At 40.0% G+C, this 26,542-nt stretch overlaps 1 protein-coding gene across 2 annotated transcripts in view; it reads right to left on the bottom strand.

Annotated features, from left to right (window-relative positions):
- Positions 1-26,542, bottom strand: part of AK5 (adenylate kinase 5) — a 228,566-nt gene that overhangs the window by 82,732 nt on the left and 119,292 nt on the right. For both annotated transcript variants that reach the window (XM_077771136.1, XM_077771137.1), the window contains exon 8: positions 23,951-24,027. In XM_077771136.1, coding sequence (XP_077627262.1) covers positions 23,951-24,027 — 77 coding nt within the window. The remainder of the gene's footprint in view (positions 1-23,950; positions 24,028-26,542) is intronic.

The raw sequence follows: 26,542 nt of genomic DNA, 5'->3' as shown, positions 1-26,542 counted from the left end.
AAAGGAACAGGGAAGAAGAAAAAAGCTCTTGAAATATGATAGCTGAAGTCAATCAGTAGGACAGTTGGAAGATGAACTTAAGGAATTTCCCAGACAGCATAGCAGTGTAGAAAAGCTAAGCGGCCGAGAATGGGAGAAAAGAATAATATCAATTTAGGAAGTCTAATAGCTGGATCTACAAGCAGGAACAGAAATAGCAGAGCGTAGAGAATGAGCAAGCAAAAAAATTACTAGAAAATGTCCCAGGGTTGAAGGGCCCGAGTCTCCGTATTGAAAGGTCACACCAAATGCCCAGCCCAATGAATGACACAAATCCACACCAAGGCACACTGCAGTGAAATCTCAGAAAACCAGGCATAAATAGAGGATCTTTCAGAATTTCCAGGTAGGTGAGGGTTGGGGGAAGACACATGTCACAATAACAGAGTATGGGCACTCGGAATAACACCAGACTACAACATGGCAAGGTAAAAGACAAGGTAAAAGATGACAATGTGCCTTCCACATTGCAAGGAAAACTGGTTTTGCTCCCAGGTAAATACAGGGGTGACCTATTGGAAAATGATGAAGAAAGATAAACCAGTTCAGTAATGAAGCCTTAAAAAATTTTACCTTCTACCGATTATTTTTTAGATAGCTACTCCAGGAAGTGCTCTAGAAAAATAAAGGAATATATAGAGACAAAGACCTCAGACACTGGAAAGAGGGAGTTGATGGCCTTCAGAAAATGCTGCCCAGGGCAGGTGGAAAACCAGGCTTTTGGCTTCATTTATGCCCCGTATGCCACTCTTTCCCATTCCTCGTGGTTCTTTGGGACTAAGGGTGGCCAACTGTCCATCCCTGTTTATCCAGAACCAAGGGGCTTCCCAGCATGGGGGTCTTTTGGCTTTAAAATCAGAACAGTTCCAGGCAAGTTGGGAGAGTTGGTCATCTGATGTGGAACTGTAATCACTGCCTGTTCTTTCATGTGTGTGTCTTTGAGTTCCTTTCTTTCTTCCTTCCTTCCTCCCTCCCTCCTTCACTTCCTTCCTGAAAAATTTTTTAAAATGTTTATTTATTTTTAAGAGAGAGAGAGAGAGAGAGAGAGCACACGAGCAGGGGAGGGGTTAGAGAGGAAGACACAGAATCTGAAGCAGGATCCAGGTTCCGAACTATCAGCACAGAGCCCATGTAGGGCTTGAACTCACAGACCATGAGATCATGACCTGAGCAGAAGTCAGCCACTTAACCAACTGAGCCACTCAGGTGCCCCAAGTGTGTACTCTCTATCTGACACACACCCTTCTTGTTCGGTCAACCTCCCCTACCCTCTAAGCAGCAGCTCTAGTTTGGAGATGGAAAAATGCACCTAAGTTGAGATGGCTCTCCTCTCTGGCACCAGAATAGTCTTTAAATCTCCTGAGGCATCTTTATCTGAGCAGATGCCAAACGATACCTCACTCTGCTTAGAAGGGGTTGTTGCAGTTGGGGTGGGGGTAAGTCCCATTTTCCTGCAAGATCAGAGCCTAGAGTCTTCTCTTCACTGTTCTCTAAAAACTGTTACATCTCACACTCACTGCCTCACTTCCTGAAGAATTCTTTGCTGTGTTAGGGTCCTCCCGGGCGGTTTTCTCCACCAGACAAAGCAAGCCACTGTGGGCGAAGGCTGAGCTGAGTCATTGTCTGGAACTGGCAAAACCCCAGGCACCTCCGTTATACTTACTCTGATTCGGGGTCACCTTCACGAACTGGCACATTTTCTTCACATTTAAACTAATCTGAAAAGATCTTATTATCTCATATCTTGGAAACCACTGCTGCAGGTGCTTTTGATCTGCTCCACTAGTTTTGTACACTTGATCCCCTCAGTCATCAGCCTTCCTAGTGAGGGGCAGTGACTCTCATGCCAGCTGCTCATTAGAATCATTCTGAGAGTTTTTAAAACATAGTTTTGCCCAGANCAGGCTGTGGTGAGGATTACCAGATTTAGAGCACTGGTTTTGGATCAGAGAGACTTGGCTCAAGTCCTCCTTCAGCAACACACTAGATGTTTTATCTTGGCCAAGTCATGTAACTCTCAGTCTCAGTTTCCTCATCTATGAAATGGGCTTAATAATGGTGACCAGATAGGGCTCCAAGCCAGGTAAAGTATGTGAATCACTTAACTTAATGCCTGACTCATACTGAGTGCTCAGCAAGAAGGAGGTGATCTTCACTGTTTCGGCTATGGAAAAAGATTTCTACCACAGAGCTAAAGAAAGGATCACAATTAACTAACTTGTTCAAGATCTTTGTTCAGAGAGAAGATGAAACTTGAGATCTTAACTTTTGTTAAAGATTGTAGTCTATAAATTGAACTTCACAAAAGAAAAAAAAAGCTTGAGAGAGAACATCTCCATTTAAATGGCAATCTAGACCTAATCCAGAAAATGTGAAAATTAATGTTGTTCAATTATTTGTGTACCAGAGTGAATCAATTAAAGCTTTCCACAGTGGAAAGCTGCAGGTATAATAGTTATCCATTCAACCTGTCTTTTCCTGACAATGATTTTTTTTCTCAGTGATAAATATTAATTTCCGGTTTTAGCAAATCTATTAAGTCCCTTTGGAAAACATAAAGTCAACAAGATAGCTACCGTCTGGTCATCAGAATTTAAATACAGTATTTGAATGCAGTCATTTTCAGAGTAAATAAAGCTGATAAAAATAAAAATGATTAAAATCTCTAGAAATAAAGCTAGCCGGATATGTGATGAAAAAGTAACCATGTCTTATTTTCTGCTGTTGGTTCATTTTACACACACACACACACACACACACACACACAGGATAAGAGAAAGAGAGAGAGAGAGAATGCCTAGGCTCTTAGGCCACATGGAGTAATGGTGCCCCAGAGACAGTGTGATTAGGGTGAGATCCAAAGAGAGGAGACGACCAATACTGCCTTTCCCAGAGAGGAGAGTGAGGCTACCCCAGCACAAAGAGGGAGTTAGTAGCTTGTGGATGGATAAGACCTGAGCCCCACTCTCATGCTAAAAGTCCTAGGAAATGCCAAGGCCTGTGGGAGAATTTGACAGGTGGATAGTTGGGGTCTCAACTGCCCCTGTGGTCCAGCTGATCAGAGCAGCATGGATGCTGTGAATGGAGCAGCCCACTTTTGCATGGATAACAAAGTCTCAAATGATATGAACTTCATGGTGACCATAAATAGCTGAAGACCAAAAATCTCTTCCTCAAGCTCTTTGGACCAGATAAGTCTTCCCAGACTCTAATATGAATCCAGAGGAGAGGAAGAAGGGACTCACCACACCAAAGCTGAGAATGAAACTTCCATTACCTACAAGGATAGGACGGTGGAAGCAAACTGATTTAGAAAAATACAGAAGTGTTTCACGGAAGCAGTCTGTAGTCCTTACCAAACTATCACACCGTTGTGGCTGAAAGTGTTCTAAATGTTTCTAATTTAGAGTTGACGCATATATTCCAAATATAGTATAACTGTACTTACACATGCTTTTACTGATATAGAATTGCATAAGTTATAGAGCTGCATGAAGTGATAGAACTGCATAAGTCGAAATACCATTGGTATATAACTGTTACATTTATTTATTTTTTAATGTTTGCTTTTTTAGAGAAAGAGAGAGAGAGAGAGAGAGAGAAGCAGAAAGAGGGAGACACAGAATCCGAAGCAGGCTGCAGGCTCTCAGCTGTCAGCACAGAACCCGACACGGGGCTTGAACTTACCCACCGCGAGATCATGACCTGAGCTGAAGTCCACGTAACCAACTGAGCCACCCAGGTGCCCCATGTAACTGTTACATTTTAATGTTTAGGATCAGTTTAGTGAGGACAATTTGGAAATGTGTAATTAAGTTGAAAATGCACAAGCCCATTGAAAGACTGGCTGGCCAACTGGCCTCATTTTACTTTTGAAGACGCTGATGCCCCAGAGGGCTGACTGATTTCTTGTCTTTGCATTCACACTAGTGGAGATTTAGAAGAGGAGGGAATTTAGCAGAGCAAAGGGCCAAACCCTGTCCACTTTCTCCCCTGCTATTTGTTATGGAGAAACCCTACACAACTGAATAAGGAAGCGGCTCCCAGATGTTCACTGTACCACATTTACAATATTAAAGACTAAAAACAACCTAAATGTTGATTATTTGAAAAACAAGTTACTAATTTGTGTCACAGTCTTATATTGGAATGCTATATGGCAGTAAAAATGAATGAAGCAGGGTTGCATTATTAGCGCAGACTGAGAAGGATAGGTATACTATGGGACAATTTATAAGGGGTTAAAAACATGAAAAACTCCTACATTGCTTAGGAATACATTTTCTATATTACATACAATAAATGCTTACTGACTACCTATAACGTGCCAGATGCTGTTCTAGGTGCTGGTGATATAGCAGTGAACAAAGTGCCTGCTTTCCCAGAACCTACATTCTAGTGACATAGTTGCACATGGAGTAGAAACATAAAAAAGATGTCGAATTGATAAACACTGAATGCAGAATAGTGGGTATCTCTGGGGAGGGCCAGGGGAATGTGATTGGAGAAGTGATGCACAGAAAGCTTCAATTATTTGCAGTGTTTTATTTCTTAAGCTGGGAAAGTGGATAACTGGTGTTTGTTATATCATTCTCTATGGCTTCTAGTCTGATACATCTTATAAAAATCGATTTACTTTGTTTTCTAGTTTTCTTTCTATAAATTTCTTTTATTCCTGTAAAAACACATTTTCCTCCACAGATAACAGGGAGGTCAAATGAAACGTAAGGAAATTAATAGAGATGTTCTGGGAACTAGCTGTGAGTGTTTAAGGGAGCCTTTGTGTTTGGAAATAGCAAGAACTCTTGGATGTTTTGAGTGGTACTGTTTCTAGAGAAAGGAAGAAGGCATGGAAGCAGCAGCACACAACCGGGCCCAGGGAAACTTGGTAACCGCTGAAATAAAGGACTGATTGTGGATTTAGTTTGTTTTCAAGGAAAAAGATGGCAAGGGAACGTTCTGCTGCATGTCCTAGAGCCTTAACCTAGCCTGGTCCAAGGGTGACTGGCTTTACGGAGCACTACCTTATTGATCAACAGACTGAAGATATTTTGACGTTTAATGTACACTCTGCATCCTGAGTCATGTGGGACTAAATTGGACCCAGTTTGACAGCTCTTATTTCATATAATTTAGATGAACAGTCTTATCTAAAAATCATCCTTTTTAAATTTTTAAAAATGTTTTATTTATTTTTGAGAGAGAGAGAGACAGCGTGAGCAGGGGAGGGTCAGAGAGAGACACACACACAGAATCTGAAGCAGGCTCCAGGCTCTGAGCTAGCTGTCAGCTCAGAGCCCAATGCGGGGCTCGAACCCATGAACCGTGAGATCATGACCTGAGCCGCAGTCAGATGCTTAACCGACTGAGCCACTCAGGTGCCCCAAATCATCCTTTTTTAGAATCCTTTTGTTCCATCAAGAATCCTTGCTTTATCACAGAGGTATATCTGATTAGAAAGAAGCAGAAATATTGCAACACTACCTTTTATAACCTGTGGCCTAATAATCTCATTATTAGGACTCTGTCTTTGGTAATAATCAGAGACATGGGCAAAGTTTATGTGAAATGACATGTCAGTGTAGCATTATATATAACAGTGAAAAGATGAAAAATAAATGCCCTGCAGTAAGGGAATGATTAAAATAAATATAGTATACCTATAAAATTATATTTTATATTGTCATTAAAGAAGTGCTTATAAAAACTATTTGATGACATGAGAAATTCTATATTATTACATGAAGAAAGTTGATTAAAACTTTATTACATATCTATATATCTATTAATCAGTGAAATACTCCAAAATGTTAATGTTAATTTTCTTCTTTATACTTACTGTAATTTTCCAAAATTTCCATAGCATTTAGTTTTGCTTTTATAAGTAAGGTATTCAATTTAAGTAAATGACATGGAAATGAAAGATTACTATGCATCAAAAGAGAAGTGATCACAGACTTGACACTTCTTATAATCTTAGACATCTGCTTATATGGCTTGCTCATTTTATAAGCCTGTGAAGAGATTAACTTCTATGATTGCAAATCCTGGCATAAAATACAAGCTAGTTGTTTTTGTTTTGCAAGGAGATGGTTTCTGGGGGTCATTATTACAGCTTCTGGGGAAGCAGCATGGCTTACTGGGAAGAGATGAACTTGGAGTGAAGACATTATTAGTTTTGTGACCTTGGGGATAATGATACTTTCCTCCCAGGGTTGAGGTGAGGATTAAAGGGATCATGAAAGCTCTCGGCACAGGGCATGCCTTTAATAAAAGCTGTTGACTCTGAATTCTCCTTAAGGTTATGAATATACAGTAAAAAACTGGAGGTTTTAGGTTGGGTTCTCTGCTGGTTTCCCCCAAACAAGATTAATTAAAAAGTAAAGTGATTTTAAAAGGGGTGTCATTGTATTTACTATGTAGAGCCAAGAGTGTTCTTCATGAGGCATCAAGCTTCTAAATTAAAGACAAGACAAGCAAACAAAAGCCCCACACCTACTACCACAGGGTGGGCCTCCAAAGTCCATCCCATTCGTTCCTCTCTGGGCCTGTTCCCACTTCCAACATTGGGGAAAGTTCTAGCAAAGTCATCAGAAAGGCAACTGGGTTCCAATTGTCTCTGTCTCTTTTTCATCTCAATACCCTGCCTTCCTGTGGAGGTTGGAGTTGATAGGGTTTTCTGGTTTCCCACAGTCCCCTGCCCCACGGGGGGCTATTCTAAAGTAGAACCACAGAGTGATAGGAGACTTCATCTCAATGATGTCAGACTGCCTGGTTGAATTTGTAACATGTTACTTAGCCTCTCTGGGCCTCGGTTCTGTATCTGTAATATGGGAATAATAATAAAACTTTGCAAGTACTTAATACATTTTAGGTATTAATTAGTGTTCTGAGTGCATTGTGTATCTCATCTCATTTACTCCTGACAAAAACCAATGTATTGCAAGTGAGGAAAGTTTAGCACAAAGAAGTTCAAAGGCCATATGAACTGGCAAAAACAGAACTCAAACCCAGGCTATGGTTTTAACCACTGTACACCAGTGGCTGTAACACTGTACAGAACCACTTCTGGCTAATGACAAGGATTCATTCATATTTCATGGTCAATGACTGACAATGACTTAATATGTTTTGAGTCCTTCTAACAGGGTTACATTTTCTTTTAAGTTTATTTATTATTTTTTGAGAGAAGGAGAACAACCATGAATGAGGGAGAGGCAGAGACAGGGAGAGAGAGAGAATCCTAAGCAGGCTCTGCACTGTCAGCACAGAGCCTGATCTCACAAAGTGTGAGATCATGACCTGAGCTGAATTCGAGAGTCGGATGCTTAACTGACTGAGCCATCCAGGCACCCTTAAATTGTGTGTTAATACTTCTGATCAGCACTGAGATAACTAACATTCCCTAGGCACCCCTAAGAGGCTTACATTTTAAAATAACACTTCTATGATTTTTGATGTTTGATAATACCATGATTTTTACTGGTCTGAATTTAAAGCTGAAAAGGGCTGTGCAATTAACAATGCTCAAAGATGATGAAAAATTTCAGCTACAATTGGTTACAATTGGTTAAATAAGTTAATGATGGAAAATTGAGTGAGACCTAGTGACACAGTATCAAGCCTCCCCTCACCCTTAAATTCCCTGGTGATGGGACTTCAGGTACTGGAGCAAGCTAGTGGGGGCAATATTTAGGTACTTCTAGGATGATGGTAGTGGGAGTTGATGTTTTACACACACACACACACACACACACACACACATACACACACATACACCTTAGCTTGTTTGAAAACAGACTCAGAGGTAGAAAGGACCTTAGGAGGCATGTAATTCCCTCCACCCCATGCCAGTACAGATCAGTTTTGAAAAACATCCATGAGGAATGGCTATCTGGAATTTGTATATCTTCAATGAGATATTCAACTGGACCTTAAACTAGTTAGAAAACTCAGATACATTGATCTGAATTTCACTTCTTTGCAATTTCTATTTCCAGGGTCCAATTCTCTCTCACACAGTAATGTGAAAGTCTAACTCCTTCTTCTGAAATGACATAGTCCCTTCTAGAGAGTAGAATTTCTTCACTGAATGGTTAATTATTGATAACAGTTAATTATCAGTCAGGTGCTGTGCAAGGCACTGAGAACAAAGGCATGAACAAGACCACAAACCCTGCCCACCATGGACTGAATATGCCCACCATGGACTGAATAGGCCAGCAAGAGCCCTTCCAGTCACGGTGCTTTTGGTAGAATGTATTTCTCCACTTAGATATTTCCAGATCCTTCAACCACTTCTTGCATGATAGTTTTTGGACCCCTCAACATCCTAGCAACCTCTTTTGAAAACACATAGATTAAAACAATGTTTTTATCATCATCACGTAAGTGTGCTTTATTCCCTGGTCTCTGCTTACGGTGTAAGAATGTCAGATTTGCACTTCCCTTTGAAATTCTTCTTCATTCTGTTTATGGAGAAAATATTTCTGAATTGCTCTCCCATACATTGTGCAAGGAATTAAGGAATTATAGTAAAGTAGACATTGTCTATGTCCCTGGGTATAATCCCACTGGAGGAAAGACACATGTATACAAATAGCCATAAACCATGTAACAAGAACGATACTAAAAATAGAAATAAGGGCTCGTCAAAGAAAGGAAAAGTCTGGGGGCGCCTGGGTGGCTTAGTCAGTTAAGTGTCCGACTTTCGCTTAGGTCATGATCTCGCGGTTCGTGGGTTCGAGCCTCGCGTCGGGCTCTTTGCTGACTGCCAGCTCAGAGCCTGGAGGCTGTTCCAGAGTCTGTGACTCCCTCTCTCTCTGACCCTCCCCTGCTCACGCTGTTTCTCTCTCTCTGTCCTAGAAATAAATAAAACATTAAAAAAAAAAAAAGAAAGGAAAAGTCTGCCCGGACTTTTATTTTATTATTTTATTGGAATCTTTTAAAAATTCTTTTTTTTCAAAAAAAATTTTTTATGTTTTTATTTATTTTTTTCTGAGAGAGAGAGAGATAGCATGAGCAGGGGAGGGTCAGAGAGAGAGGGAGACACAGAATCTGAAACAGGTTCCAAGCTCTGAGCTAGTTGTCAGCACAGAGCCTGACACGGGGTTGAACCCACGAACCGTGAGATCATTACCTGAGCTGAAGTTGGATGCTTAACTGACTGAGCCACCCAGGAGCCCTGGAATCTTTTAAAAATTCTAAGTGGTGGGGTGCCTGGGTGGCTCAGTTGGTTAAGCATCCAACTTTGGCTCAGGTCATGATCTCGTGGTCCTTGAGTTTGAGCCCTGTGTTGGGCTCTGGGCTGACAGCTCAGAGCCTAGAGCTTGCTTCTGAGTCTGTGTTTCCCTCTCTCTCTGCCCCTCCCCTGCTCATGCTCTCTCTCTCTCTCTCTCAAGAATAAAGATTAAAAAATAAGAAAAAATCTAAGTGGTAAAACTTGTTTCCCAACATATTTTCTATCTATATTCAAAAGAAGACATGAGAAACATATAGTAAATAATACTAAGAGTTTATGTTTGTATAACTATATATATAGTGTTCACATTTGATAGAATGCCTCGATAGAAATCAACTGTTTAATCTTCATATAATTTTCTTTATTTCATAGATTTGTAAACTAAGGCTCAGAGCAGTTAAGCGGAGGTGCCAACATCACAAAGCCACTAAGTGGCAGAACCAGAACTCAGACCCATTCAGCACTCTAAGCTTAGGGGCTTTCCTCTCTGTAGCCACAGCCACCATCCCTGATAAAAATATGGATTTGATAGGAAAATGGAAATGAGGGTATACACTGTGATCTGACACCCCACTGAAAGAGAAAGATCGTGAGAAGGTGGATGATGGTAATACTGTCCTTGGTAACCAACTCCAAAGAGCAAAGGGCAACCTCCTCACATCCCTCTCCTGCCCACTCATATTTAAGTATGTAAGCTTATGTTTGCTTTTCGATCGGGTTCTCAGCATTTTGCATACTCTCCTCACCCTTACTTCTATAAACACATAATCCCGGAAGGTTATTTGGCTTCCCATTAACAACAGTTTCCTGTTTTTCAAAGCTCCAAGGCACATCAGGTGACAGGTCACACATAGTTCTTTTCCCTTCCCTTTATTAGGCAGTGATACTAATGTGTTATCATAAATATTTTCATTTTGCCTTCAAAATGACCAGTTAATAAGATGTCACAGGAGCCCGTGAAATAAATTACAAAACCTGTCTGACAAGAATAATAGGGTTTTTGCAAAGAGGAAAGCAAATAGTCTCTACTGATCCATCCTTCATATGCTTTTACCTCTGGAGTATATCCTACTGCTTTGAAATGAAGAATTCTATCAGTTCTCATTACCTTCTGCCAAGATTTGTCCTATAGGTCTGTGATGGGGCATGCCAGACATGCATAGTGATGAGGCATTTACTTTATGTCTTCAAAGTGTGGAAATATATTGGACTCTGGCCCAAATTGGCAACCTACATTACAGAGCATTGTTGTTTAATATTTAATATCCACACTGAAAATACGAAGGACATCCCCGGCTTTGCAGCAAGAATAGTGGAAATATATTCTGATTGATTTATGACATTTAAAAATGGGACTTATCTTCCTTCTTACAGAATCAATTAGCTCCAAGGGCCCACGGCCAATGGAGAGCTGGCTGCCTGAGCCTGCAGCTGGTATTTTTGTTTCAGTGTTTGGGAAGAGCTAGATTTATAACTTTCTGACCTTGGTCCCTCTCCAATGTCCCTGCTTTTATCATTCCAGCGGGCCACCAACAGTTTTCACGACCAAGAACAGCTGCTTACCGCAGAGCTGAGAGGTAAGCCTGGCCATTCTATTTTCCCAGCTTAAGAGAGGCCTTGTGCAACTTGTCACAAAGACCGGATTTGCCCATTAGAACAGGAACACAGCATGTCGGCTACAAGTGAGTCAGTGCCCACATCATGAGCGGTGCTGTGTAACTCAAATATACTGCTTTGGAAATGGCATTGTTTAAATCAGCTTTACAAATACAACCTAACACACGCTTTGGCTAAATGTAGTAGTTCTTGATTTAGAAGCTGAATAAAATGAAGTGGAAATTAAGTTAAAACACACACACACACATGCACGCATGCACGCACCAGTCCAGTAAACTCCATTATCTGTTCTGGCCAGAGAATGTGCATTATGATTTTATTCGTTAAGTCTAGTTTGGGATTCTGACAGTGTCCCTGTCACAGTGCAGCAGACACAAAAGAAGTACACCATCGAGTCCTCCATTTTGAGAAAGAAAGAAGGAAAAGGAAATATTTACTGGATGGTCTACTGTACCATGCACCTTTACATAGATTCTCATTCAATCTAAATAGGCTGCAAGGAAGTATGTCAATTTTTATAGGTGAAGAAACTCAGGCTGGAGGAGGTTAAGTAACTTGGAATGTGTAAGTGTGACACTGGCTTAAACTGGGTCTGTCTGGCTGTCCAGTCTATGCTCTTTCTCATTATGGATACACGCAGGACACAATCAGGGAGTGATAGGAGACAGTATATGATGAAATAAAAAAATAAATATAATCAAGTGCTAAGACCTAGGGTATAAACCTCAAGTGCTCTGGGTGTTCAGTGGGGCAGGCAAGAAATGAATGTTTACTTTAATTATTAGAGAAGATCTCAAGGAGGAAGGAGGAGGATTTGAAATCCTTACAGGATTGCCAGGATTGCAGGATCAAAAATTCTTTTTAATAAAGAGTTAGCTCATAATTGTGACACAGAGTTACATTTTTAAAGAAGTCAAAGGTACTTCTAGTTCCTCTGGACTTTGCCCCCTAACTATCCTCTGTCCACTTTCCTTTCTGTTCTGGGCCTGCCTTCACTTATTCTGCTCATGCTCTGCCCTGATTGCAACACATATTTGATAAAACCCCATCACTGAGTGAAGGGAACTATCAACCTTCCTGGTGCCCCATGGAAGTCCCACAGCACTCCGTACTGTTGGTGTCTACAAGAGTGTCTAGCACCTATGGGGGACCCAATAAACATTTGGTAAGTGAAGGAGACAAAAAAGAAAAAGATAGATATATTTCCAGACACTAATGTCACATGGACTCCCTGACTGCTTGCCCAACAGCTGTGTTTCCTTACTTTTCTCTCCAGTAGATTCTACAAGTCAATCCGCTACTTGCTTCAAATCTCAGACTCTCAACAGATGGCTTTGCCTCTGGAAGTCATCTGACAGCAACATATTAAACTTCCCACATTAAATACCAGACCTTAGAAACCAGTCTTTCCATTCAGGAAATCTTCCTCTGTCTTGTATATATTCCTTCTCCCAAATGAATGGACTTTTCCTGTGAGTTTTAAAATACATTCAAGTGTCTTCCATTACAAACAACTTTCCCAATAACCCTTTGTAAGGTCAACGATTTCCTCCATGTTTCTCTATACAATGGCCACTTTCCATTCTCCCTCTTCTTCATTCTCTTGTCAACATTCAACTCTCCCTGCTTCTTGAAATACTGTGTTCTATGGTTTTTGGGACATTCTGCTGATTTTCCTGCTATCTCTCTAACACCAACTTCTGCATGCACGCGTGTGTATGCGTACACACACACACACACACACACACACACACTTTTTCCTGGCCCATCTTCATCTATCTGGTCTTTGAATTTCCCCATTTCTCAGCTGTAGACCCTCTTCTCTTCTCGTCTGTTCTTTTTAAGTATCATCTCCATGTGCAGCTTCAGTTTCTAACCTATATTCAAGGGCTCACAAATCTATATTTCCTGCCCAGATTTGTATATTCAGTTGTTCACCTGAATTCTCTACTGGATGTATTAAGGCATTTTGAACTCAAAATATCTAAAATTATACTCATGTTCTTACAGAACTAGTGTTTTCTTGCTGTTCTTTGTCAGTGAATGCCACCACCATCTACACAGCTGTACAAGTTAAAACCCTGAGCATTTTTTCCCAACAGCTCATGCTCTCTTGGCTCTCATATCCATTTTAACATTAAGTCCTGTTGATTTTGCCTCAAAAGTACCTCTTAAATAAACTCCTTTCTTCCATCTCCTCCAGCACTTGAGTGCAAGCCTTCCTAAACAGTTCTTGTCTTCCTCCAATGTGTTCACATTGCAGCAAGAGCGAGTTTTTTTTTTTAAACATAAATATAATTGTTATGTCCTGCTCCTCTCTCATATACCCCTGCCACAAACAAAACAAAACAAAGCAAAGCAAAACAAAACAAAACAACTCTTTAAAGCTTCCCATGGTGCTTCGAATAAAGTCAAAACACCTAACCTGCTCTATAATGCCCATTCTCCAGGCTCCTCTCACATCACAAACCATGATGGGGGGAGGAGGCAAAGATATAATGGCCATAGAGATAAGCCAAGGGACCCAAGAGTTTTAAGACAGCAGAAGGTGCCATCAGTGTGTTGGACTCCATACATTGTAAATGCCCTCCTGACTTGGTGGTAATGAAATGATTTTTAACAGTCTCTTAGAGAAGCAGTATAGGCAGAAGCTGGTTTACAGGTGAAGTAATGGAAGCAGGGGAAATGACTTTTCTTTTACCAAATTTGGTGTTGAAGGAAAGGGGAGAAGAAAGTATCCCACTTGGTTTTCCTATGACACGTGGCACTGTTGATCATTCCTTTTTCCTTCAAAGCAGGGATATTGGGTTGTTAGAGAAAAAGAAAGATACTCTGAGGATGAGAGCCTTGAGAAAGATGAAGCAATACCCATTAATGGAACAAGGTCCTAGGGAGATGGAAAGGGTGGGATCAAGGACCTGGGTGGACAGTGAGCCTGTATCCATTCTGTTGTTAGGTGGATATCCATTAAGGACTGTTAGGTCTTCTTGGAATATTGACTCCTTTATCATTATGTAATGCCCTTCTTTATCCCTGATAAATTTCCTTGCTCTTAAGTCTGCTCTGTCTGAAATTAATATAGCTACTCTTTTTTAAAAAATGCTTATTTTGAGAGAGAGAGAGAGAGAAAGAGAATGAGCGCAAGAGTGGGGGAAGGGCAGAGAAAGAGGGAGAGAGAGAATCCCAAGCAGGCTCTGTGTTGTCAGCACAGAGCCTGATGCAGGGCTCAAAATCAGGAACCTGAGAACATGACCTGAGCTAAAATCCAGAGTTAGACACTCAACCTACTGAACCACCCAGACACTCATAGCTACTCTTGTTTTCTTTTGGTTAGTGTTAGCATGGTATATCTTTCTCCATCTCTTTATATTAGTTTTTATGTGTCTTTATATTTAAAGTAGGTTTCTTATAGATTTGGGTCTTATTTTGTGATACAGTCAGAAAAATCTCTGTTTTTTTACTTGGTATATTTAGATGACATTTTTTTGTTTGTTCATCTATCTTTTTTATGGATTACTATACCCAACATGGGGTTCAATCTCATGACCCCAAGATCAAGAGTCACATGCTCTTCCAACAGAGCCAGCTAGGCACCCCTAGATCACTGACTTTTAAAGTGTTGATACAGTTGCATTAATATCTACCATATTTGTTACCATTTTCTTTGTTCCTATTTTTGGCTTCCAAACCTTTCCTGCCTTCTTAGTTTTCACTGAGATTTATGTCATTTAATTGAGGTTTTAAATAATTCTATTTTCTTTCCTTTCTTAGTCTACCAGTTATACTTCTTTTTAAACTTTTTTTTTTTACAGGCTGCCCAAGAGTTTGCAATATACATTTAAAAGGATCCAAGTCCACTTTCAAATAAGCAGACAGTGAGAATGATAACAAAATATTTCTAATGCTTCCTCCTGTCCCTTGTATCATTGCTGTCATTCATTTCACTTACACATAAGCATCCCTAGTTGACACATCATTGCTATTATTATTTAGAACAAACTATCATCGTTAGATCAATGAAGAATAAGAAAAATAAATTTTTTTATTTTACCTTCACTTATTCATTCTCTAAGTCTTCCTTTCTTTATAATGTAGATATAAATTTCTAATGTATATCACTTCCCTTCTCTCCAGAGAACTTCTTTTAACACTTCTTTCAAGGCAGTCCCACCAGCAACAAATTCCTTCAGTTTTTGTTGGAGAAAGTCTTTTTCTCCTTCACTTTTGAAGGATAATTTCATAGGATACAGCATTCCAGTTTTTTTAAGTTTTTAAATACTTAGTGTGTATTTAATAATACTTTGTAAATACTTCAAAAAAAGTAAATACTTTACACACTAAGTATTTTACTCTCTTCTTGCTTGCGTGTTTTTTGAGAAGTTGAATGTATTTCTTTTTTTTAAGTTTATTTATTTATTTTGAGAGACAGAGAGCGTGCATGAGTAGGGGAAGGGCAGAGACAAAGGGAGAGAGAGAATTCCAAGCAAGCCCCTCATTGTCAGTGTTGGAGTCCGATGCGGGGCTCAAGTTCACAAACTATGAGATCATGACCTGAGCAGAAGTCAGATGCTTAACCTACTGAGCCACCCGAGTGCCCTGTGAAGTTGAATGTATTTCTTATCTTTGCTTCTCTACAGGTAAGGTGTATTTTTCCTCATTCATTTTTCAAGATCTTTTTCTTTATCTTCTTTTTTTTTTGCAGTTTGAATATATTTGTATATTTCACCTTTTGTAATTGTCTCATAGTTCTTGAATGTTCTATTATATTTTTTGTTTTTCTCTTTGCCTTTCAGTTTTGGAAGTTTCTGTTGTCATATCCTCAAGCTCAGATATTTTTTCTTCAGCCATGTCCAGTTTACTAATGAGCCTCGGTAAAGGCAGTCCTCATTTCTGTTCTAGTGTTTTTGATCCCTAGCATTTCTTTTTGCTTCTTTCTTAGAATTTCCATCTCTTTGCTTGCATTACCTTGCACGTTACCTGTTCTTGCATGCTGTCTACTTTTTACACTTAGGCTCTCAACATATCATATTAATCATCTTTTTTTAAAAAATCCTGTTCTGATGGAGTATTACTCAGCAATCAAAAAGAATTCATTTGCAACTACATGGATGGAACTAGAGGGTATTATGCTAAGTGAAATTAGTCAGTCAGAGAAAGACAAATATCATATGACTTTACTCATATGAAGACTTTAAGATACAAAACAGATGAATGTAGGGAAGGGAAGTAAAAATAATATAAAAACAGGGAGGGGGACAAAACATGAGACTTTTAAATATGGAAAACAAACAAAGGGTTGCTGGAGGGGTTGAGAGAGGGGGGGATAGGCTAAATGGGTAAGGGGAAGGGCAGAGACAAAGGGAGAGACAGAGAATTCCAAGCAAGCTCCTCATTGTCAGTGTTGGAGTCCAATGCGGGGCTCAAGTTCACAAACTATGAGATCATGACCTGAGCAGAAGTCAGATGCTTAACCTACTGAGCCACCCGAGTGCCCTATGAAGTTGAATGTATTTCTTATCTTTGCTTAAGGAATTAAGGAATCTACTCCTGAAATCATTGTTGCACTATATGCTAACTAACTTGGATGTAAATTTAAATATAAATAAATTTAAAACATTCCTGTTCTGATAAGTCTAGTAATCCTGTCATATATTACTCTTACTCTAATGCTTTTCAAATGTGTTTTTGCCCTTTAGGATGTCTTCTAGTTTTTTGTTGAAAAGTGGACACGATGTACTAGGTAAAAGAAACTCAATAAATAAACTTTTAGTTATGTAGTGGTAAGGTGTGGGGGCAGAGGAAGCATCCTGTAAAGCACATACAGTGCTATGGTCGGGTCTCAGTCTGTTGGTGAGCCCCTGGACTGTGAAGCTCACCAGTGCACCTCAGAATCTTCCCCCTTTAGGTGGAATAGGCTAGTTGGGGGGGGGCTGGAATTGGGTATTTCTGTTCTCCCAGGTAGAACAGGTGCTAATAAAACCCCAGCAGGTTAGATTCTAATAAAATAGTTTCTCTGGGAGCAGACCTTGTTAAGAACAAAGGGCTCCGGAGTATTTCAAAATGGCTCCGTCCCCTGCTCCCCTTGCCAAAAGCACTAAAGGGTTTTTCTCTGATATTCACCGTGAGGGCCTGGTAGAGCTCGTAGGGGTAAAACTCACAAAAGCGTGGGCACCTCTATGCCTGGCTCTCCCTGGGGTTTTTATCTCTCAGACTTGCCCACACTGAGCCTCCTGCAATTTGCCGAGTACAGTGTAGGGTTTCCCACCCTGGTACTGGATCCTGTGGAGGCTCTTGCTTGTGGTTTTCTACTCTGGTAAGATGTGATTATTTGACTCTGCCTGTCTGTCTCTCCAGTCTTTGGTGCAGTGGTTTGCCTTGTGACCGACCTAATTCTCTGAGAGATCTAAGAAGAACTGTTGAATTTTTAGTTTGTTCAGCTTTTTACTTGTTGTTAAGAAACAGCTTATGATAAAGCTCCTACATGCCAGACTGAAAACCAGAAGTGCTCACTTAGCATTCCCTTAGCTGAGGAAATGGGGGCTTCTGTCAGCTACAGAAAGGCAGTGATGCCTGAAAAGTTCAGTCTGAGTTGGTTTGGGGGAGGAGTTTACATTTATGCACTATTTGTTCTGTACAAGGTGCCCTGCCCTGTCTACCTCTCCCAACAGTACTTCCAAGTGGGTTATCATCATTTTCTAGAGGAGGAAACCCAGGCTCAAAAGAGTTATCAAGCATCCACACACAAAAAAATAGTAATCCAGTTAAGAAATGGGCAGAAGGGGTGTCTGGGTGGCTCAATCAGTTAAATGCCTAACTTTGGTTCATGATCTCATGAACCAAGAGAGACCAGCAAGGGGCGCTACACTGAACATGTGGAACCTGCTTGGGGTTCTCTCTCTCTCTCTCTCTCTCTCTTTCTGCCCCTCCCACACTTCCATTCTCTCTCTGTCTCAAAATAAATAAAAATTTTTTAATGTGTATTTATTTTTGAGAGAGGGACAGAGAGATAGGGTGTGAGTGGGGGAGGGGCAGAGACAGAGGGAGACAGAATCTGAAGCAGGCTCCAGACTCCCAACTGTCAGCACAGAGCCTGATGTAGGGTTTGAACCCAGGAACTACAAGATCATGACTTGAGCAAAAGTCAGACACCCAACCGACTAAGCCACCCAGGCTCAAAATAAATAAATAAACTTTAGAAAAAAAAAGGAAATGGGCAGAAGACATGAATAGACATTTTTCCAAAGAAGGCATACAGATGGCTAATAGACACATGAAAAGATGCTCAATATCATTCATCATCAGGGAAATACAAACCAAAACCATGAGATACCACCTCACACCTAAATGGCTAAAATTTTAATGGCTAAAATTAACAACACAGGAAACAACAAGTGTTGGCAAAGATGTGGGGAAATGGGAACCCTCTTTCACTGCTTATGGAAATGCAAACTGGTGCCGCTACTCTGAAAAACAGTATAATGGTTCCTCTAAAAGTTAAAAATAGAACTACCTTGTGACCCAGCAGTTGCACTACTAGGTATTTACCCAAAGGATACACACATACTGATTCGAAGGGGTACATGCACCCCAGTGTTTATAGCAGCGCTATCAACAATAGCCAAATTACGGAAAGAGCTGAAATGTTCACCGACTGATGAATGGATAAACAAGGTGTTACACACACACACACACTGAAATATTACTCAGCCACAAAAAAGAATGGAATCTTGCCATTTGCAACAACGTGGATGGAGCTAGAGTACATTATGCTAAGTGAAGTAAATCAGTTAGAGAAAGGCAAATACCATATAATTTCACTCATATGTGGAATCCAAGAAACAAAAGAGATGAACATAGGGGATGGGGGGTGGGGGGAAAGAAAGGGAAACAAACCATAAGAGACTTTTCACTATAGATAACAAACCAAGGGTTGATGGAGGGGAGGTGGATGGAGAAGGGGCTAAATGGATGATGGGCACTAGTAAGGAACTTGTGATGAGCACTGGGTGTTATATGTAAATGATGAATCACTAAATTCTATGTCTGAAATTAATAGTAATAGTTAACTATATGTTAACTAACTAGAATGTAAATTAAAAATTAATACCAAAAAAGAGCAAGAGTTAAGAAGTTATCAAAAATCACATATTAAGAAGAACTAGAAGTCATTTTATGGGCTTTAAAAAATGGACTTTTGGTGTGCCTGGGTGGCTCAGTTGGTTAAGCGTCCGACTTCGGCTCAGGCCATGAGCTCATGGTTTGTGGGTCTGATCTCCGTATTGGGCTCTGTGCTGACAGCTAGCTCAGAGCCTGGAGCCTGCTTCAGATTCTGTGTCTCCCTCTCTCTCTGACCCTCCCCTGCTTGCTCTCTCTCTCTCTCAGAAATAAATAAAAAACATTAAAAAAAACCGACTTTTATTGGGCACATGCTGCATGCCAGGCTGTGTGGCAGGCATTAAGGACACCTGGAGCAGAATGCAATCCCTTCCATGCCACAGAATATGACAACACAGGGTCTCATGGGCTCCCCAAGAAGGTGAGCTAAACATGCAATGAGATAAGGGCTTCTTTGAGAAGAAGCTTGGTCCTGATGGTGCATGAGTGGGTTATCTGGAATAGGCATGATGGGGCGGTAGGAGCTTCTATACAGAGGAAAAAGACTGTGCAATGAGAAGCCACTTGGGAGAATGGAAATGGCTTGGTGTAGCTGGAGGATTCATTGTGTTTTGGTGATTGGCAAGGGATGAATTTGGGAGGGATGTAGGGGGTCAGATTTTGATTGGAAAATTCCCATGTATTATGATAAGAGGTTCCAATTTTATTCTGACATCTATGAGGAGCCAAAAAGGTTTGTAAGAAGCAGAATGCCACGACGGGCGTTGCTTTTCAGCAAGATGATTATGATGAGTGCCCCAGGAGGCTGGGGCAGGGACACTGGTTGGGAGACTATCTCTGTGACCCCAGGGAGGAATGCCACAGGTGCAAACCCGGGCAGTGGCAGTGGAACCGGAGACGGAAGGAGCGATTTCTCCACAGGAGAACGAACTAGCTTCTTGAACAAACTGATGTAGAGGGGGAGAAAAAGGAAGGAGGCTAGCAAGACATCCTGTTTCTGGCTTGGGCAGCTGTCAGGATGGAGGTATCATTAACAGAAATAGGGAAAACAGAAGGACGAGCAGATTTTGTGGGGGAAGATGGTGACTTTGGTTTTGGACGTGTTGAGTTGGAGATGCACACGGGAGATCCAACCAGCACCGTTTGGCAGGCAGACATATGCAACAGGAGCTTACCTGGGAACTCTGGGTCAAGTGCAAATCATGGCTGTGGCTGAGACTTTTAAAGGAGAACATATGCAGTGAAGATGCAAGGGGCCACGGATGCTAGGGAACACCCACATAATAAGGGGCCAACAGAGAGAGGTTCAGCAAGAACACCAAGAACAAGTGGGCCAATAAGGAGGAGCACCGAGAGAGTGAACATAGAATAGGGCAAGAGATCTGTAGCCAAGGCTGACTCCGTTTCCACCAAACTCATCCCTCCTTTCCTAGAGGCTCAAGAAAGCTCCATTTCCCAGCCTCCCTGTATGTAGGGAGGGCCAGTGACTGGGGAATGCTAAAAGAATGTGGGAGAAGGTAATGTGCAATTAAGAGCGGTTCTATCTTCCTCAGGCTCTTTGCCTTCCCATCCATGATCCCTTTGGAGGTGGCATGTACATGAACCCCTGGAAAATACTCAGATTTTGAGTTTTATTTGTTACCATAGCAAAGCTCAGCCTATTTTTCCTGATCCTGGCTCTGGAGGCAGATGGCTCTGTTTGAATTCTGTCTTTACCTCTTGCCAGCTGTGTGATGTTGAATAAATTGCTTAATTTCTCTGTGCCTCAGTTCCCTTATTGGAATAACACTATAATAATAATAAATTACAATAAAATATGTTTTAAATAAAATATATTTATATAAAATATAACAGTAATATTGAATTTTTCATNGCGTCGGGCTCTGTGCTGACTGCCAGCTCAGGGCCTGGAGCCTGTTTCAGAGTCTGTCACTCCCTCTCTCTCTGACCCTCCCCTGCTCACGCTGTCTCTCTCTCTCCTAGAAATAAATAAAAAAATATTAAAAAAAAAAAGAACAGTGTAAATAATTTAGAAGTGTTAGAATCTAAGGGAGAAGGGGAATGTCAAGAATGTGAGGATGATTTACCCCTGGGGTCAGCAAACTACAGCCTGCGGGTCAAATCCATTGTGCTGCTTGTTTGTGTACAGGCTCTCAGTTAATAATGGGTTTTACATTTTTAAATGGTTGAAATAAATCACAGGAGAAGTATATGGAATTCAAAATTCAAAGCTTTACTGGAACACAGTCCGGTGCATTTGTTTACTGTGTTGTTATAACCGCTTTTGCACAACAATGCGAGCTTTGAGTAATTGCAACAGAAACCATTTGGTCACAAAGCCAGAGGTATTTACTACACGACCCTTTATAGTAAACATTGGGTGAATAACACACAGCAAAGGTCAAGAACGATAACTAAAAAGCACTAACTGGAATTGACAAGAGATCACCAGTGACCTTGACCATGGCTGTATTTGGAATGGTAAAAATAAAAACTAGATTTTGGTGCCAGGGTAATCAAAGTTTGTTTCTGAACTCCGCAGCTTGCTAACTGCGATCTTCGGAAATGTCTTAACTTCTACGAGCTCCAACGTCCTCTGTTGTACATTGGGGATAAATGGAGCTACCTTCTTGAGTTATTTAAGGATTGGCCATAATGCGTGTAAACCATAAAACACAGTGTCTGGCTGATAACAGATGCTCAAAAAATGTAAGCTCTTGCTTTATTTCATCTGCTACCACCAAAATTTCTGTTCCTTGATAGGTAAGGCCTTTTTGCTTTTAATATTCTATTTTTTGTTGTCTGTGTTCTGACGTTTTACATTATAAGCCAAGTCTCTGTCAGATCACACCTCTTTAATGAGGCCATCTTATTTAATACCATAATCTGTTCCCAACCCCAGCATTCCTGACCCTCTCACCTTGTTCTATCTCTCCTTTTCTCATAGAACTTACCACTTATGACATCTAGAGAATTTACTAATTCATCATGTTGATCGTTTAGTATCCATCTTCTCTACTAGAATATAGGCTTCTTGCCTATTTTATACAATTACATCTTTCAGGTATCTAAAGAGTACCTGGCATATATTAGGTGCTCATTAGTATTTGCTGAATGAGTAAATTATGAGGTGAAGAGGTGTTTTTTTGGATTGTTTTGTTTTGTTTTTTTATCTTCCTCAGAACTTGTTCCTTCAATCTTGGGATTTGTGTCATTTCTCATCTCTAAAATTCTCAACTATTATCTGTTAAAATAATAAAATAAAATAGTAACTAAAAGGGAGCCCTTGCTCCATCCACTCCCATTTTTTCCTGGAACTCTTTTTTGAATATAATGGCCCTATCAATCTATCCTCAGTGTCTCCTAAGTTCTTTCTTACATTTGACAACTATTTAGCTTTTTTTTTTCTAGGGCAATTTCCTTAGCTCTGTCCCTAAGTCTCTTTTCAGCTGTGTTTTGTCTGCTATTGAACCTGTTAACTAGGTTTTTATTTCAATGACAATATTTTTTGTATCTAGGATTTCTATTTCTTTCCTTTTCTTTCCTGCCTCTTCCTTCCCAGTCTTTCCTATGCTCGTTTCATGGTTTCTTCCTTTTATATTCTTGAATATTTTAAGTATTCCTATATTAAAATTTTTTTCAGATTTTCCTGTTCTCTCTAGTTCTTGGGGGGTGTGAAACCTTCCATTTTTAAGTCAGCTGGATATCTTGTAATGGTTCATTTCTTCATCCAGCATGTAATTTTGGATCATGAGATCATCTTCAATAGTGGTGTTTAGAATTTGCCTCTGATACAGTCTTAGGGGCTAGCAACTGAAAAGGCTCCTAAAATGTATCACTGAAGGGTCTGTATTTGGAGGCTGAGTGAGGAGGCAGTCTGGTACAGATGTGAGGAAATGTGCCCGAAGTTCACTTCCCCACTGTGAAACTATTTTTGTAACTGTGGGCATCTTGCTCTTTGAGTCTTAATTTTCTTTATAAAATGAAGATAATAATCTCTATGTCCTAGAGATGTTGTAAGGAATTAGTAAAATAATAAAACTAAAGAATTAGCACAATGTTTAATCTGTATTAAGTGTTAATAAATGTTAAAAAATATTATAAATACATGGTACCTATTATATCACTTGTCAGTATTTTCTTCTTGCTTTGTGATATAAAAGAAGAAACCCAATGCTCATGAAAATAGCTTCTGAATATGAATATGAAATGTATAGCCAGTCATTACATTTGGACCCTGGTTAGATCTGTTTTATCTGTGACATATATTACTTGAAGATGGGGAAAAACCCTCAGGAACACATTCAGCTTGGCTTTCAACCATCACAAAGCAATGCTGACGAGTGGTAGAAGGAATTTTCAGACATTCTCCTTTTTTTAAACAAAAAGCCTAATTAGAGAGTTGGAGCATTTGCCAACTATTTGGGATTATTAAAATATAGCAGTGGGGAGAGTTCTTCTGCTGAGAGGAAAATGACCCAGATAAATTTCTCTAGTTTTGTTAAAATAGAAAATACAACTGACTTCTTGGCTGCATTGTCCTTGGTCATTAGTCCTTTTCAAAGGTTAGAAATAGAAAAGCAGAACCCTGAACCTGAAGCCAGTACTCAATAAATATTGTTAGTTCATTATTGGAAAGGAATAGAGACACAGGCAAATTCTTGGACAAGAGCACCTCATGTAACCTCATTTCCATCTCATGTCACTTTAACCACAAATCTTTCCTTAATTAATTGCTGTTTTGGAACTGTGGGGAGGGTAAGACTGAAGGGCCAAAGTTAGTGAACAAAAGCTGTAGGCTAGTATGATTTATCATGAAATATGGTATTTTCTGTAAACATTTCAAAAAATGATTTATAATTCTAATTTTCATAAAACATATACAAAAGCTAAAATGAAAAACATTTAAATAGAGATATATTTTTAGATTTTAATTACCTGATCTTCATAATCAGAACCTGTATCAATGGTCTCTCCTGTGTCCAACATCATTGAAGAATCAAGGTCACTCGAACCTAAGATTTGAAAAGAGAAGATTGCCTGATGAAGGCTGTCTGTGTATGCTTCTAAAGCAAACTATCTCCCACTAAGTTTCTGTTCTTATGATTACATTAAATTCGCAAACTGTTTTAGATTCTTCCCCTCTGCTGGGCACCATGTTCAGGCTCCAGATAAAAAATGTAGATCCTCTAGACACTGTTTCCACCCTTAAGAAGAAGACAGTCTTGTGGAGAAGACTTATTTGTAAACAGCAAGGTTCAGAAACCAAAATAAAGAGCTAATTCTGACTAGTAGTGGAGGTGAAGATGGAGGTAAGAACTAATCATAAGGAATTAATCTATAAGCCTGAACTTTGAAGGTGAGTAAAGATGGTCCAGGAGGAGAAGTGGTTTAGGGATGTGTCATAGTCAATGAGATAGAAAGAATGATGAGCAAAGTATAAGCGGGTATAGTGAGGGAGTTCCAGAAATAAGTGGGGCTGAGTTTGTTCACTCCATAAAAGCCTGACAAGTTTTTCCTCCAGCCTTTGGGTCACTTGAGTCCTTGATGAAAAAAATTTTGTTAACGTAATGTGTTAACAGAGAGCTTCTCCCCTGCACGCCCTGCCCCACCCCAACCCAGGTACCACAGGTTACATTAATTTGCTTACCCATTAATCCTCAAGGCTCAAACTTAAACCGGTAATTTTCATAATGAGACTCTTGAAGCAAAACTCATTTACCATCCTTGTTTAATGACTATTTTCTGATAGGAAAATACGTATCACCTAACTAGCCAGAAAGACAGAATTCAGGCTGTCCATAAAATGCTATGCATCCCTATGAAGAAGTAAACCACTCTGTATATCCTCATAAACTTGTCCTTGCCAAATAATTCTTGGTCAGAAGACACGATGAGTAATGTTTAATCAAGACAGAATTTTATACAAACATCAAGCATCTCATATGTTTCTCAGATACGGACCTTCTCAGATATGGACAATCCAAGAGATGCTGGTTTCATACTTTTTACCAAAGAGTGATTCAAGGCATGTCCTCACACAGTCTTTTCTCATCTCTTCTCTTCCATTTCCTTCTCATCATTACCCCTGCTGTTTATCAGATTGACTAAGGACCGACCCATTATCCTATTGTCTAAGTACTAAAGTAAATAACCCTTGTTTATTGTGTTTGTATCTTTACAATTTTTTTAAAAGGTGAACAAAATTTTTCAGAATGGAGATTTTTGACCCATCAAAGAATTTTAGAAAGGTAACTAACTGTGGAGTTTTCATATATGGTTGCATAGGTGTGTAGGGCACAACTCTGGGTGATGCCATCACATCAAGAGAGCAGCCCTTGCCAAGTCCACTGTTAATAAGGTAGTTGCCAGANGTCATATGAAATTTAAATTTTATACATAATTTTATTTTTACTGTTTATTTTTGAGACAGAGAGAGCGAGCGAGAGAGAGAGCATGCAAGTGGAGGAGGGGCACAGAGAGAACAGAGAATCTGAAGTGGGCTCTGCTCTGACAGCAGTGAGCCCAATGTAGAGCTTGAACTCACGAACTGTAAGATCATGACCTGAGCCTAAGTCAGCTGTTCAACCAATTGAGCCCCCCAGGTGCTCTATATATAATTTTAAAAAGTAGTGGCATTATATGTAATTTTTCTATCTTTGTACTTTTGCTATTTTTCAAATAAGAAATGGTATTTGATATATCTGAGGGCCAAATTACCAGACTGCTCTGAAGCCCAGTTTGAGATCAGTTTTGTGGGGCAGTCAAGATGTCAGAAGTAAATGTATATTTTTCCATTATGGGATCATGGAAGTTTTAGAACCCATATTTCACAGAATACCAACCTCTCATTTTAGAAAAGAAGACAGTGAGTGTTGCAGAAGGCTAGGTCCCTGAGCTAGGTCCTACAGAAAGTGAGTGAGATCAAAAGCAGAAGTTGTAGCTTCCTTTTCTCCCATCTTTCTGCTGACTCCAAATTCTAAGCAGGAACAATCCAAACGGTTTTACAAATAATGATCGTTCATTACAGTGCCCTATAGGACAGGACGTGGAGGAGTTGGCTGCCTCTTCCACATTCTGAGAAAATGAGGAACAGTGAATGGCTGTTGATGAGGTGTGTCACCAGGTGGCTACAGAAATGGAAGAACCAGAAGTGGAATCAAGGAGTGTCACTCTAGCCTGTGACGATCGATGCTTGTTTCTGGGTGGTTGCTATTGACAGCATTATTAGAGGTAATGCCAACTTTATTTAGCTTTCATATCCACCATGAATGTGGAGAAGTGGTGATAGGTACTTGGATTCAAATGATACCTTCATCTCAGCTGTATTTGGAGTGATTCATGTGGAATGAGCAATGTGATCTGAACACAAAGGCTTATTAAACATATAGCCGCTTTTAGTTCCTGTGTCCTACTTATTTTATTCAATTAGAAGCCTTTCTTTCAGTTGTTTTTAAAAAAGTACAAAGTGAAGGGCTCTTAAACAACCTGGTTAACAGATATTACACATTATTATCTGAAACTGGAACA

The sequence above is a fragment of the Crocuta crocuta genome, unplaced genomic scaffold (genome assembly GCF_008692635.1).
Source record: "Crocuta crocuta isolate KB4526 unplaced genomic scaffold, BGI_CrCroc_1.0 scaffold125, whole genome shotgun sequence".
NCBI lineage: Eukaryota > Metazoa > Chordata > Mammalia > Carnivora > Hyaenidae > Crocuta > Crocuta crocuta.
The sequence above is the reverse complement of the archived record's forward strand: the minus strand, read 5'-3'. Positions and strand labels throughout refer to the sequence as shown.